A 12,265-nucleotide genomic window follows, 5' to 3' on the forward strand; every position below is an offset into this window, starting at 1 on the left:
AATTAATAATTACAAATAATTGAGGCGGTCGGAAGCAGAGGCATAACAAGAGAGTAAAGTTGTGGGTTCCCACTCCAGAGAATAAAGTAATATTTTCATTTCGTCGATCTGGACTCTGGATCGCTCTTGACCGTTTTTTTAGCTAATCAAATATTTTAGATTTTTCCAGAAATATTGCACAATTTATTACAATATCAAATATTCTTCTTTATTTACTAACGAAATTAGAATTAATTGAATGAATCATGAATAGAAATAGTATAACCAAATAAAGTAGACGCTGTCGAAGAAACGACAAGTCATCTAGCTTCAGACATATATACGCGAGTTTGATTATAAAATGAGTGTTATTATTGAATAATCTGAGGCGACGCTATATATATAGATAGACTTTAGTATTCGTGGGAACGTCGAGGTAAGTTGACGTACGACGGTCTCTACGTTAAGTATCGAAAGTGAAAAATTACAAATATCTTTTCTTTCCATTTGGAACTATGTTACTAACAAGTTTTAGATTTAGAAATGGATATTTTTCACTTTTAATACTTTACCTAGAGACCATTGAATTGTCTTTATCTCATTATCTTTTCACATTTGTATCTGTTTTGAGGCCAGTCGTGGCGCAGGGGCAGTGTGTGTGTAACTGTAAACGTGACTGGTTGTGGATTCGATCTCAAATAAATGAAATATTTATTTACATTTATATTTTCATTTCTTTGCTCTGATGTCGAGACAGATCGCGGTGTTGAGATCTGCCACTCAACACGCAATACCTCCAGAATTCGACGAAAAATGAGGAACGGGGTGCCTTAACACTAGGTTCCCCCTGCCCTGATTAGAGCTGATTTATTTATATATACTCATTTGCATATGTTTATACCCGGCCCGGATTGTCATCACAGACTCAGTGTTAACTAGTATGAATAATAATTAATTGTCTTTCGTAATCAACGCATGTTGTGTTTTTTTAAGTCTATAATATATTTTCAATAAAAATTCTTTAGATAATAACAGTTTTTCATCGTATTGAAACTATAAATATCTATAAAATAGATAAGCAACAAATCGCAAATTATTATAACATATATTTATATATAATTTATCTGTACGATATACTCGTATATTCACGAGTATATAATTAAAATTATTACATACACTCAAATGGCTATGCGCGGCATTTTTAGCATATCAGTTGTTCAATAGATATTTGAGAAAATCGGATTCTTGAAGAAAATTGGCAGATACAGCCCGAATATTGTGTCTGCGCTCGTAATTTTGATGTGTTTTTCGCTTTACACCCTGTATAATCAAATACTATAACTATCTAAGATTTAGACAGGTACTTAGATTAGCTAGAACGCTTAAACAGAGATCCGGGTTAAACAAATATTTATAAAAAATTCACGTATGTTTATTTACATATAAAATATTAATTTGATAAGCGCTATGATAAGATAAAATTAATGTACTATCAGTCATAAATATTTATATTTAGAGAGTCAAGTAAATATTACTATACCTAATATTTTTGCAGAAATTCTGGCAATACAATCAAGATGGTCAAAGCACGAAAATATGTTGTCAAGAACTATTTCAATGGACCTCCCAAACGATCTGATTACGAGATAGTAGAGTACGACCTGCCTCCTCTGAAAGACGGAGAATTATTATTAAAGACATTGTGGATCAGCGTTGATCCTTACTTACGGGCTTACAACAGAAGTAACAAGGTGCCTTACGACCAGTTCAGCTTCCAAGTTGCAGAAGTTCAAGAATCGAAGAACCCAAAATATCCTGTCGGTGCCAAAGTAATTACCCATAATGGTTGGTGCGACTATTCTGTGATAAAGGAAACTAATGAACAGATAGAGGGCAGGCCAAAAGTAATCCTATATAAGTTACCTAACTTAAAAGGATTGCCTGAGTCCTTAGGTGCTGGCGCCGTCGGAATGCCAGGAGCTACCGCTTATTTCGGTTTTCTAGAACTTTGCCAGCCTAAAGCTGGTGAAACAGTGGTAGTGACAGGCGCTGCTGGGGCAGTAGGGTCTCTCGTAGGTCAAATCGCCAAAATCAAAGGCTGTAAAGTTATTGGTTTCGCGGGATCTGATGAAAAAGTGCAATGGTTAGAAAAGGAACTTGGTTTCGACAAGGCTATCAACTATAAGACCGCAGACGCCCAAGCTGCCTTAAAAGCTGCTGCTCCAAACGGTGTCGATTGTTATTTCGATAACGTTGGAGGAGAACTTAGTAGCATTATTATAGGACAGATGAATACGAGAGGCCGAGTGTCTGTGTGCGGCAGTATCAGTGCTTATAATGCTGATCCTTCACAAATGCCTAAGGCAACGATATTGCAACCATCTATGGTTTTCAAAGAATTAAAGTTTGAAGGATTCCTGGTGTGGCGTTGGACTGATCGTTGGAGTGAAGCGCATTCCCAGATAGTAGATTGGATCAAGAGTGGTCAGTTGAAAGCTCACGAACATATAACGAAAGGTTTTGATAATTTATTTGACGCTTTCGTTGGTATGTTAAACGGAGAGAATGTGGGCAAAGCCGTGGTTAAAATATAATAAATAATTAAATATTCCTAAATGTTAATGGATCGGAAACTGGAATAAGAACAATAAATTATTTTAGTAAATATTTTTGTTTTTACTTACAACGCTGAACAATATTTATTCTCTGTATATTATAATAATATTTACGTTCAATTTAATTATTAAAATAATTAATTATTAAGAATGCAGGAAGTGCAACTGTAAGTTCGGCAGTTATGAGTTCAATTCACTCAGAGGAATGAAGTAATATTTTCATTTCGTCGCTCTGGTAACTACGCAAATCGTGGCGTTGAGTTACGTCTCTCAACAGACAGGGCCTTGAGATTTCGGCGGAAGGAGAGGAACGGAAATGTACTATGTCCGCAGATTTCCTCCGGATACCCTGCTATGTGCATATATATGTGGGATACAGCAAGCGGAAAAAAAATATTGAAATAAAACATTTTATTTGTAGTTAATTATTCGTTTATTTAATAAAATACGTCTGTAAAATTAATTTCTTACTTTAGACTTAACCTATGATTATTGTTAATTATAAATAAAAAACCAATCACTTTTAATTATGTAATTTGACAAAACTTTACATAACCAATACTTCAGGTCTTCAGAATATCATAGTTAAAATTTATATCCTATTTATTTCTTAAATTTATTGTACGTTATGTAATACAACCTTACAGGTGTCAGTATTGATAAGTCTTTTAAAACCAATTAATATTTTAAAGCAATCGACGAAAACGTCGCAGTCTCGACGCAAACTCCATTGGAATAATTAAAAATAAGAAAATTTACTTAAAAACAAAAGAATAACATCATTTTAATACAAATATTTCTTCTATTGTACAATGTTGGTGTGGATTCTAATTAAAATTAGCGTATTTACAAAAAGAATCAATAAATGTATTAAAAGGTCAGAAAAAATCAGATATTTTCCTTCCTAAGTTATTATACTTCAAAATCAATATTTTATGATTTTTATTATTTTTTTGATAACCATAACATAATCATTGTATTTTTACATACCTTAAAGTTCACTTGTTTTTTTACTAATTACTAATTTTTTACTAAATTAATAAAATACTAAATTAAAAAAATCTAAGTTGCAATTTTTATATAATTATAAAACGCATCAGAATTATTAACTCAGTTGTCTATTTAATTTAAAATTAACAGCAGGCTATGGTTCACCTTTCTTTTTTTATTCCAAAAAAATAAAATAAATATAATAATTTTGAAGTTTTATAAACGTGATTTTTTGGGGTTTTTATAAAGAAATTTAAATACAAGTAGCCTCTAAATTGACGTATTAAGTCTTTTAGATGCCGGCGTTTCGTCGTCACTATTTTTTCGCTTTCTTTTAACTAAATGAGATATATCTGCGGCGGGTTTTGTTTCTGGTTTTGAACTGGTACTTGGTGAGGCTTGAGATCCTTCGCCGTTGGAAGGGCAGAGGGTTTCACGCACCCTTTTTATCATCTGTAAGAGAATTTTATTCCTAAATGACTTTTTTTTTCACATAAAAAAGTGTGTACTACAATTATAGTACAGTCGACGTGTCGTGGCTAACCCAAAGTTAATTGTAGAATGCTGCGAAGGTATGATTTTAGGACTTTTCTTATGTTTTATTATTGATGAGAGCCATGAGAACAATGCGCAGTTCAGAAAACCAAACTTTTTTTTAAGGTTTCTTTTTGAATATAAATTGAAGACGAAAATTGAAATAGCCAAACTAGTCAATTAATATGAATAATATTGGGATACAGAGTTATATAATCAGCATTATTTATTAACACTCTGCTCCCATATGGGTCTGCACGTCGTTTCGACAGTTTTGTCGTCTTACCAGAGTGAAGACATAACTACAATCAACTCGATATTACAATTCGATTACATACTAAGGTTTTTGCAGGCTTCACTCTGTATCCTGCATACAGCATTATATTCCGTTTTCCACTTTCCGCCGGAATTTCTAGACACTGCGTGTCTTATGGCGAAATTCGACTCCACTCTTTGTCTTGTTAGCAGAGACGGAAACAAAATATTAAATAATATATGCCAGGAGAGGCACCCACAACGTCACAATCCATATGCTCTCCCACTGCGCCACGACGGCCAATCGTGAGTTACTTCATATATTATATTTATATATATTTATTCAACATTATTAAATTCCAACATAGGAAAAAAAACATCAATGGCCATAACTATCATACAAATATACCACATGACCATTAATGTATATAACAAATAAAAGGAAATGTGAAATAACACACAAAATTTATAATTTCGATTCATTTATTTGAAAAAAATATCGTGTAAAGCGATACAAAAATGGCCTTGTGGTAAACACGCTTAGTTAACAATACAAATGTACTCACTATACTAAAATCTAAATGCAAATTGAGATTCTAAGGCACTTATTTCTAATAAAAAAAAAATATTATGCAGATTTTATAAACAGTATTTAAACATGTTTGGCATTTTTCTTAAAAAAAAAGAAATTCTAAGAAAGTAATCATCTTTCCCCAGCATCCCCTAACCCAGTGTTAAGACTGACCATTTTCCACGCACCTATTGTACAAGAATTGCTTAAGAAGTATCAGCACTTTTGAAGTTGCACTTTGTCCTCATACCAGATCGAGAAATGAAAATGATCCATTGCCCCGAGCATGAATCGAACCCACAACCGTCACGTTTGCAGCGAGACATTGTGCCGCTGCGCCATAGCTGTCTATAATAAAAGTCCAATCAAAATTGAAATTCTGCTATATAATAAAAAGTAAATAACAAAATTTCTCCTTTGTTTCTATATTAAATAAAACATTGTTTTATTTTAATTTTGACCAAAAAAATAGAAGACATTTACGTCATAATTATGGCAAGAATTGTATTAACTGTTTAAAAATCTGCATAACACTAAATCAATACTGATAAGACAGTCAAATTTATCACAAAAAATGTCACATATGGTTTTTTTTTTTAAATTTAGGAACTATTTTTTTTACAAATGCGGCTACTTCATTAGTTAAAGTTATGTAAAAATTAAAATAACCTTTAGGCGGCATTTAACAATAAAAAAATCGAAATATAGAGATCGAGAAAATGCAGTGCATTTAAGAATGTCTGACTGTAATAAATGTATTACATATAATGTGTATAATTAATGAATTATAGTAAATAATTGGTGTGGTAAAAAATCGATTGTACTCTAATTGAAGTATATCAAAATCGATTATTATATCCTTAATTATCGATTTAAAAAAAACATCCTGCAACTAAGCAGAACTCTAATTGTGGAAATGATTATTTCACTATGTTATTATAATTACTAAATTATTTAGGAATATGATATATTTTAATTTAATTTCCAATAATATGTAAAAACAAAGGTGACATATTGTTGGCCTGCTAACAGCATATTAAACATATTCTAAGGAGAGAATAAAATGTATTTAAATATGTATAAGTATACATACATATACTGTAAGGTTTATAAAATTTCGAAAATTTGTATTCTCTACTATATGAAATAAAAAAATATGATTTTGTACTTTTTTTTTTACATTTTGGAATGTATAAAAATATGCAGGTATGCACTCTAAACTGTCAATATACAAAAAACATATACGTACATAAAATATGTATACAAAAAACAACAACATATTGGAAATTAAATAAAAAATATCATCATTAAACTTTTTATATGGGATGTCCACCATGTCTTTTGTGTCAAAATTGAAAAAAAAACCTAATTTAAAAAAATAGAACACCTACAAATTAAGTGTATAATATGTATACCTTTAACAAAGCTGTATTTTATCTCAAAAATTAATGAAAAAAAACCTACTTATTAAAAAAATCTATGCTTGAACGCCTACAAATTGAGATTTCTCCTTAATAATCATATTTCTTAGCATGTTTCGCGTCGCCTCGATACAGTCACACGGCCTTACCTCCGACTTGTAATCCATCATGTCTTGTATTTTCTCTTGTATCTCCGGCAGTAAGTCCTTTAACTCTTTTAGCTCCCCTTCTACTGAATAAAACGGGTCGGCCGTCGAATATTTCTTAACTGTGGCATCTTCCGCCACTGAAACAGGATTTTCTAAAGTTTTGATACGAGATTCTAGAATATTCGCCGCGTTTTTGAAGTGAGTTATGGCATCCTCGAAGTTAGACGCTAGAGAGTTGGCGAGACCTGGAAGTCAAAACAAATTACATTTTAGGACATAGGCTTTTTTTATATATCTTTAATTTTTTATATTATAATAAGAAATAAATAAAATCTTTACTTTCAGAATAAAATTTAATGAGTAATTAGTATAAAAATTAACAATAAAAATGGATTATTAATAGGATCACATAGTAATTATAATAAGGATTAAATTTGAAAGAAATAATTATTTACAAAATATAAGCAAGTACTCATTTTAATTTTTAAAAAATATGATGAAGATATGCATTTTTTATTCAAGTTCAGATATCAGTAATTATAAAGTATGATTCTGGCCTTCGGGGTGCAGTAGCACAACCGTGTGAATGCAAATATAATGGTTGTGGGTTTAATTCCCAGTCATAATGAAATATTTAATATTTTTCTTTCCCTGTTATGGTAATAAGCTAGCTAAAAAGTAAAAAAAAAGTTAAGTATGTAAGTATGTACCAATTTGGTAGTGTGTCTCAGCAATCCGCCTATCATCACTCTGGTACAGCTCCTTTTGTATGTCCAAACAGCTGACTGTCAAATTAAATATAGAATATAAATAATCAATTACTTTTTATCTCTTGTATCTACATAGACATGTTTACGGGAGCGCGAGTGGGCTTTTAAAAATAACTAAGATAGTTAAATTTAAATTTACTTTAATTAAAATAAGAACAAAGTTATATGTTCTTATAACTAACTTAAAATTAACTTAACTAGTGAATCGACCGAGCAGAAGTGCATGCTCTGATCGACTAAAGAATAAAATATAGAATAATTAATACTAAAACACTATGTTTGTTTCCCATGGCATGAGGGGATTCGCGTTACATACGCCGAACGCTGATTAGGCGTTTACCGATACCGTTCTCACGCCATGAGGCAACATAACTACATACATTCTGGACAATTTTCTTTATAAGAGATAAAAAATACTTAAATAATCTTGCTTATTTAAGATAAATATATATTTTTTTCCATTCGGCATATAGCAGGGTAAGCATTGGGGATCTAGTGTTAAGACACTCCATTCCCCACTGTTCGCTAAATTTTTGAGGCATTGCATATTGAGTAGCAGAACTCAAGGCCGCGCTTTTTAATCAATAATAATTCATTTTCCCGAGTGGAAATCGAACCCATAACCGTCTCGTTTACACACTTGTGTCACTGCGCCACGACCGCCTTATGTTTTATTAACACGCAATTTGTCGAAAATGTAGGGCGGGAAACTGTCTTAACACTAGGTTCCCTCTGCCTACCCTGCGGAATACAGGTGAAGCTATAGGAGATTTATAATACCCATATCAAGGACCGCCTTGTCGTACGTCTCGCTCTCCAGAGCGACCTCTCCCAGCGCGAGGTGTACGTCCGCCAAGAGGGCGCGCGCCGCCATCGCACCTCCCTCTGCACGCTTCTGCAATATGCCTCGGGATAGTTCTAGAAAAAAAAGGATCAAATGTTATTTAATTTATTACATAAATAAATAATACTTTTATATCTCCTACAACGGTTATGACTGGGCATGTGTCATACCTCAGTCAGTAGGAACATCTCCTTTTATATATATAGATTATATCATTTAAAAAGAATAATTTTCAAACATTACCAACCTAGCATTTCCCATGCAAGTTGTAAGTTGTCTACGTCGTCTTCAGTGTCCATGTTGACTGCAGACTCATCATTTGCATCACCATTTGATGGTCCCTAAAATAATATGTTTTTTCCATAAATAATACAAGAAATCGTTCTTTTTGTAGCTTCACTTCACTTTACTTAGCATTTAGTGTTTATTTTATTTTTTGTTCAGAAATAAAAAACGTTATATTAATTTACTTTCACAAAGTGGCATACAAAGCTAGTACTAAATATGGTACTTACTGGTACTTCTTCAGAACTTTCAGCGGTACTCGGACCTGGTTCATCATCTTTAGTAGTTGATTGAGCTTCAGTCTTTTCTACTCCTTCCTTGGCGCTTTCACCATTTTCAGTCTTAGCCTCTTTTTTTTCTTCTACCTTTTTTCCATTACCAGCATTGTCCCCGTGGTCAGCATTTTCCCCATTTTCAGCATTTTCACCATTTTCTTTTTAATAAAATTATATTATTAATATAAAAAATATCTCTATGAACAAAAGATAAACATCTCTCTACTAGTTTACTAGTCTGTTATTAAAATTCTGCAAATTTTAAACATATTTGAAAAAATATATAAAAAAGCACCTCTTGGAAACAGTACTTTAAAATTCTCCACTTTCTGCCATATTCTGAGGCATTGCATGTATTGAGTTGTGAAACTCAACGCCGCGCTTTGCCTCAACACCAGAGTGATGAAAATGAGGATTTAACAAATTGAAATTTAAGACAAACAATAAATTGAGATTAATTGAAATCAATTGACACTTTTTGTAGTGACAACTAAAGGAATGTCACAATATATTAATCACAACCTTAGTTCTTGTACTTTAATAGTGGAGATTCAATTCCCAGGTAATAATGAATGAAATAAAGAACATGACTTTCATGTCCTCGCTCTAGCAAGACAAAGGGTGGTATTGAATATACCATTTAATATGCAATGATTCAATTTCAGGGAGGAAAGCAGAGTATGAAATGTCTTGATACTAGGTTTCTTTATTTACCTTGATATATATGGGACCAAACTTGAAACTAATAAAATCTGTACCTTCATTATCATCTTCTTCCTCATTATTATCTCCAGGTACGGCTTCTCCCAGAACACCACTTTCTTCTCTTGATAACCCTAACAAAGCCTTTCCATACCTATAATAAAAATGTATTTTAAAGAGGATTTTTTTTTTCTTTTTCGGCTTCATGTTGTATCCCACAAGATATAACCACAAATAAGCAGAGCAGACAGTGATGAACCTTAAGACACTCTTTTCCGTACTTTCTGCCGAATTTAATACATTATGCGTTGAGTCAACGCTGCATGCGTATATTTATATAAAAAATAGGAACATATTCATTTTCATATGATACATATCTTTTGCCATCAATATCTTAAATTTTATTGATTAACTATAAGTGTGAATAGATTGTTAAAAATACTGACCACAAATAAGCTTCAGCACATTCATCAGCCATATCACCGTGGGCCTTTGCTAATAGTTCACATGCTGTGGCCAAGGATTCTGTAGCCGCATTATAATCTCTTACAGCTAAATGACGTCTGCCTGAAGCTAACAGCTCTTCTGGAGATGTTGTGGTTGCTTCTGATACATCTGCCATCTTTAAATAAAGGAATATAGCTTTGCCGTATATATTGGATACTTAAAGAATTGAATTTCGAGTTGGAGGAAAGGTAATTACTCTATTATTTTGTAAGTTAAAGGAATAAAATTTAAATTATTTAATATTTCTTGAAAAACCGGCAAACTCATAACGGTCACTTTGACATCCATATAAATACAACAATATGAAGCCACGTGCACAATACAAAATAAAACTATTATATTAAAAAGTAAATACATTCATATTAAGGATAAATACAAAAACAATTATCGTATTTATAAGAATTTAGTATGTAATCTTTTGTAAGCGTGATGGTCAACGATAGTTGTTTTATTATAAAATTACTTACTTTTGGTTATTATAAGGCCTGTCCAAGAGTAATTCGTGAAATTTTATATTTTGAGCAATTAGTAGGCTTTTATTTTCGTTAAAGTCGTAATAGGATCGTATAATTAAATAATTTACGCTAGACAATGGTAGTCACCTAGTCACTTTGTGTTAAACTTAACTCAGGTTTTGAAGTTGAAATTGTAAGAGTTGATTCACGAAGTAGTGTTGCCAGATTCTTAGTCAATTCGAACTATTACTCGAGTCGTCGGGCTTAACTCGAGTTAAATACTTTCTAACTCAAATCAATTGCAATATTGCTATATTACGTGAAATTTCATAGTTAAAAATAACATTTAAATTAATTTAATTCACGAAAAATTTATAAATATTTTCAGATACAATTATACGAATATAGAATAAATTATTACATTTTTTTGCACTCGATTGCAACTCGAGTTAAATTAATTTATACTCGAGATAAAATATATTCGTAATTTTATCGATGTGTATTCATATGTCAATGTGTATTATTATTTTTTTATAAGTATTAAAATACTTTTAAAACAACGCCATGACCACAAGTTTATTAGAAAAAAAATAAGACAAATATTTGTTTAAATTATGAAAAACTATTTAAATCTGTGTTGATCAATGTAACCCTATTATTATAATATATTGTAATTTGTAAGTTCATTTATGCTGTTTACAATTTTTTTATTTGAAAATAAATTTCTCACAAATAACCAAAATGTATTTATTATCTCTTAATTTATGTATGTTTAGTGTATATGAATTTATAAGTTATATTTAAAATTGTGTAAATAACTTCTCCGCAACTTAACTAATAACTTCTTGTGTAAGTCACATTTTAAAGGCACCGCCTGCGATAATGACCACACTAGAGCATAGCTTTAATTACCACCTGGGTAAGGAGTTCATTTATAAAAAGGAGTATTTAAATAAATGTTTACTCTAAGATTAAGATATCACATTTTACATCGGCTAGCGTGTTGGGCGCTATTAAAATTTGAATTTCCCCACTATTAAACGTACTCGGCCTAAAGAGTAGCCTTACTCTATCTCTGTCACTGTTATACTGATAAACTTTTCTATAAATTTATTTTTATTATAAATTAATTCATTACAATAGTAAGAATATTAAAGAAAAACTAAGCCATCGACCTTAAGTATCCAATTACCTTAAGTAATTACTCAACTTTACAAGGAATAGTAATGAAAGATATATTTGCATATAGCATAGCGTGACGCATAAAATAAACTCGTTAGCTTGAAAGCATTTAATAAAGTTTATTTCTATTAATATTAATTATTGTGCAGTTTGCATCGTGTAATGACACGAGTGGATATCGACTTTTCCCCCGCCCCAGCGATTGCCCGCCCAATATTTTACTAGAGAAGATCCCTTTAGCTCCAAACATTATCGATAAATATATGTTTTTTTTATGAATCCAAGTAAATATATTTTTGTTTCCTAGTAAAATACTCTAAATAGGAATGTAATTATTAGTAAAATGTTCTTTTTTTTTTAAATAAATATTATGGTTTATTATAGAAGATTTTTAAACTTAATTATGAGACAATGCGCGTTGTTTTATTTTGATTGTTTGTGTGATTATTATATAAAGCGGAAAGCGATAGAGTATATTGATATATATATTCTAATTATTAGAATATTATCTACTAACCCCACAAATTGAGAAAAAAATATAAATATAAAAAATATAATAGTGAGATACATTATAAACATTCCTCTGCAGAGTATGACTGCTTCAATTTTCGATAGGCTGAACTTTTACAAAACCCATCGATATAAAACAATATATAAATTTTTCCACAATAGATCCTCACTACCGATTGCTTCATTTTCTCGGTTTCCCTACCAGTTTGTTTCCAGTTGGA

At 31.3% G+C, this 12,265-nt stretch overlaps 1 protein-coding gene and 1 pseudogene across 2 annotated transcripts; one reads left to right on the plus strand and one right to left on the minus strand.

The window, feature by feature from the left end:
* Positions 1 to 292: 292 nt before the first annotated feature.
* On the plus strand, positions 293 to 2,644 carry LOC146531572 (prostaglandin reductase 1 pseudogene; annotated as a pseudogene). The gene is made up of 2 exons (XR_014878800.1): positions 293 to 415; positions 1,535 to 2,644. The product of XR_014878800.1 is annotated as a prostaglandin reductase 1 pseudogene (transcript).
* Positions 2,645 to 3,003: 359 nt separating this feature from the next.
* On the minus strand, positions 3,004 to 10,506 carry Nasp (Nuclear autoantigenic sperm protein). Its single transcript, XM_085198334.1, has 9 exons — positions 10,365 to 10,506; positions 9,837 to 10,012; positions 9,447 to 9,544; positions 8,644 to 8,846; positions 8,376 to 8,469; positions 8,065 to 8,202; positions 7,225 to 7,299; positions 6,515 to 6,759; positions 3,004 to 4,037 (listed from the first exon to the last, which is right to left on the minus strand). The coding sequence occupies exons 2-9, from the start codon at positions 10,010 to 10,012 to the stop codon at positions 3,855 to 3,857; spliced, it is 1,212 nt and encodes a 403-aa protein (XP_085054460.1). The 5' UTR covers positions 10,365 to 10,506; the 3' UTR covers positions 3,004 to 3,854.
* Between the last annotated feature and the right edge of the window lie 1,759 nt (positions 10,507 to 12,265).

This window comes from Heliconius melpomene, chromosome 15 (genome assembly GCF_056956725.1).
Source record: "Heliconius melpomene rosina isolate 202511_hmr_F chromosome 15, ASM5695672v1, whole genome shotgun sequence".
Classification (NCBI taxonomy): Eukaryota; Metazoa; Arthropoda; class Insecta; order Lepidoptera; family Nymphalidae; genus Heliconius; species Heliconius melpomene.

What these genes read in the sequence shown, in the direction of transcription:
- Nasp (XM_085198334.1), bottom strand. Translation starts at nt 10,012, where the DNA reads ATGGCAGATGTATCAGAAGCAACCACAACATCTCCAGAAGAGCTGTTA. An exon ending in ACTTGCATGGGAAATGCTAG is followed by an intron (nt 8,203 to 8,375) that starts GTTGGTAATGTT and finishes TTTTTTTTCTAG; the next exon opens with AACTATCCCGAGGCATATTG. An exon ending in CAAGGCGGTCCTTGATATGG is followed by an intron (nt 7,300 to 8,064) that starts GTATTATAAATC and finishes TTAATTTGACAG; the next exon opens with TCAGCTGTTTGGACATACAA.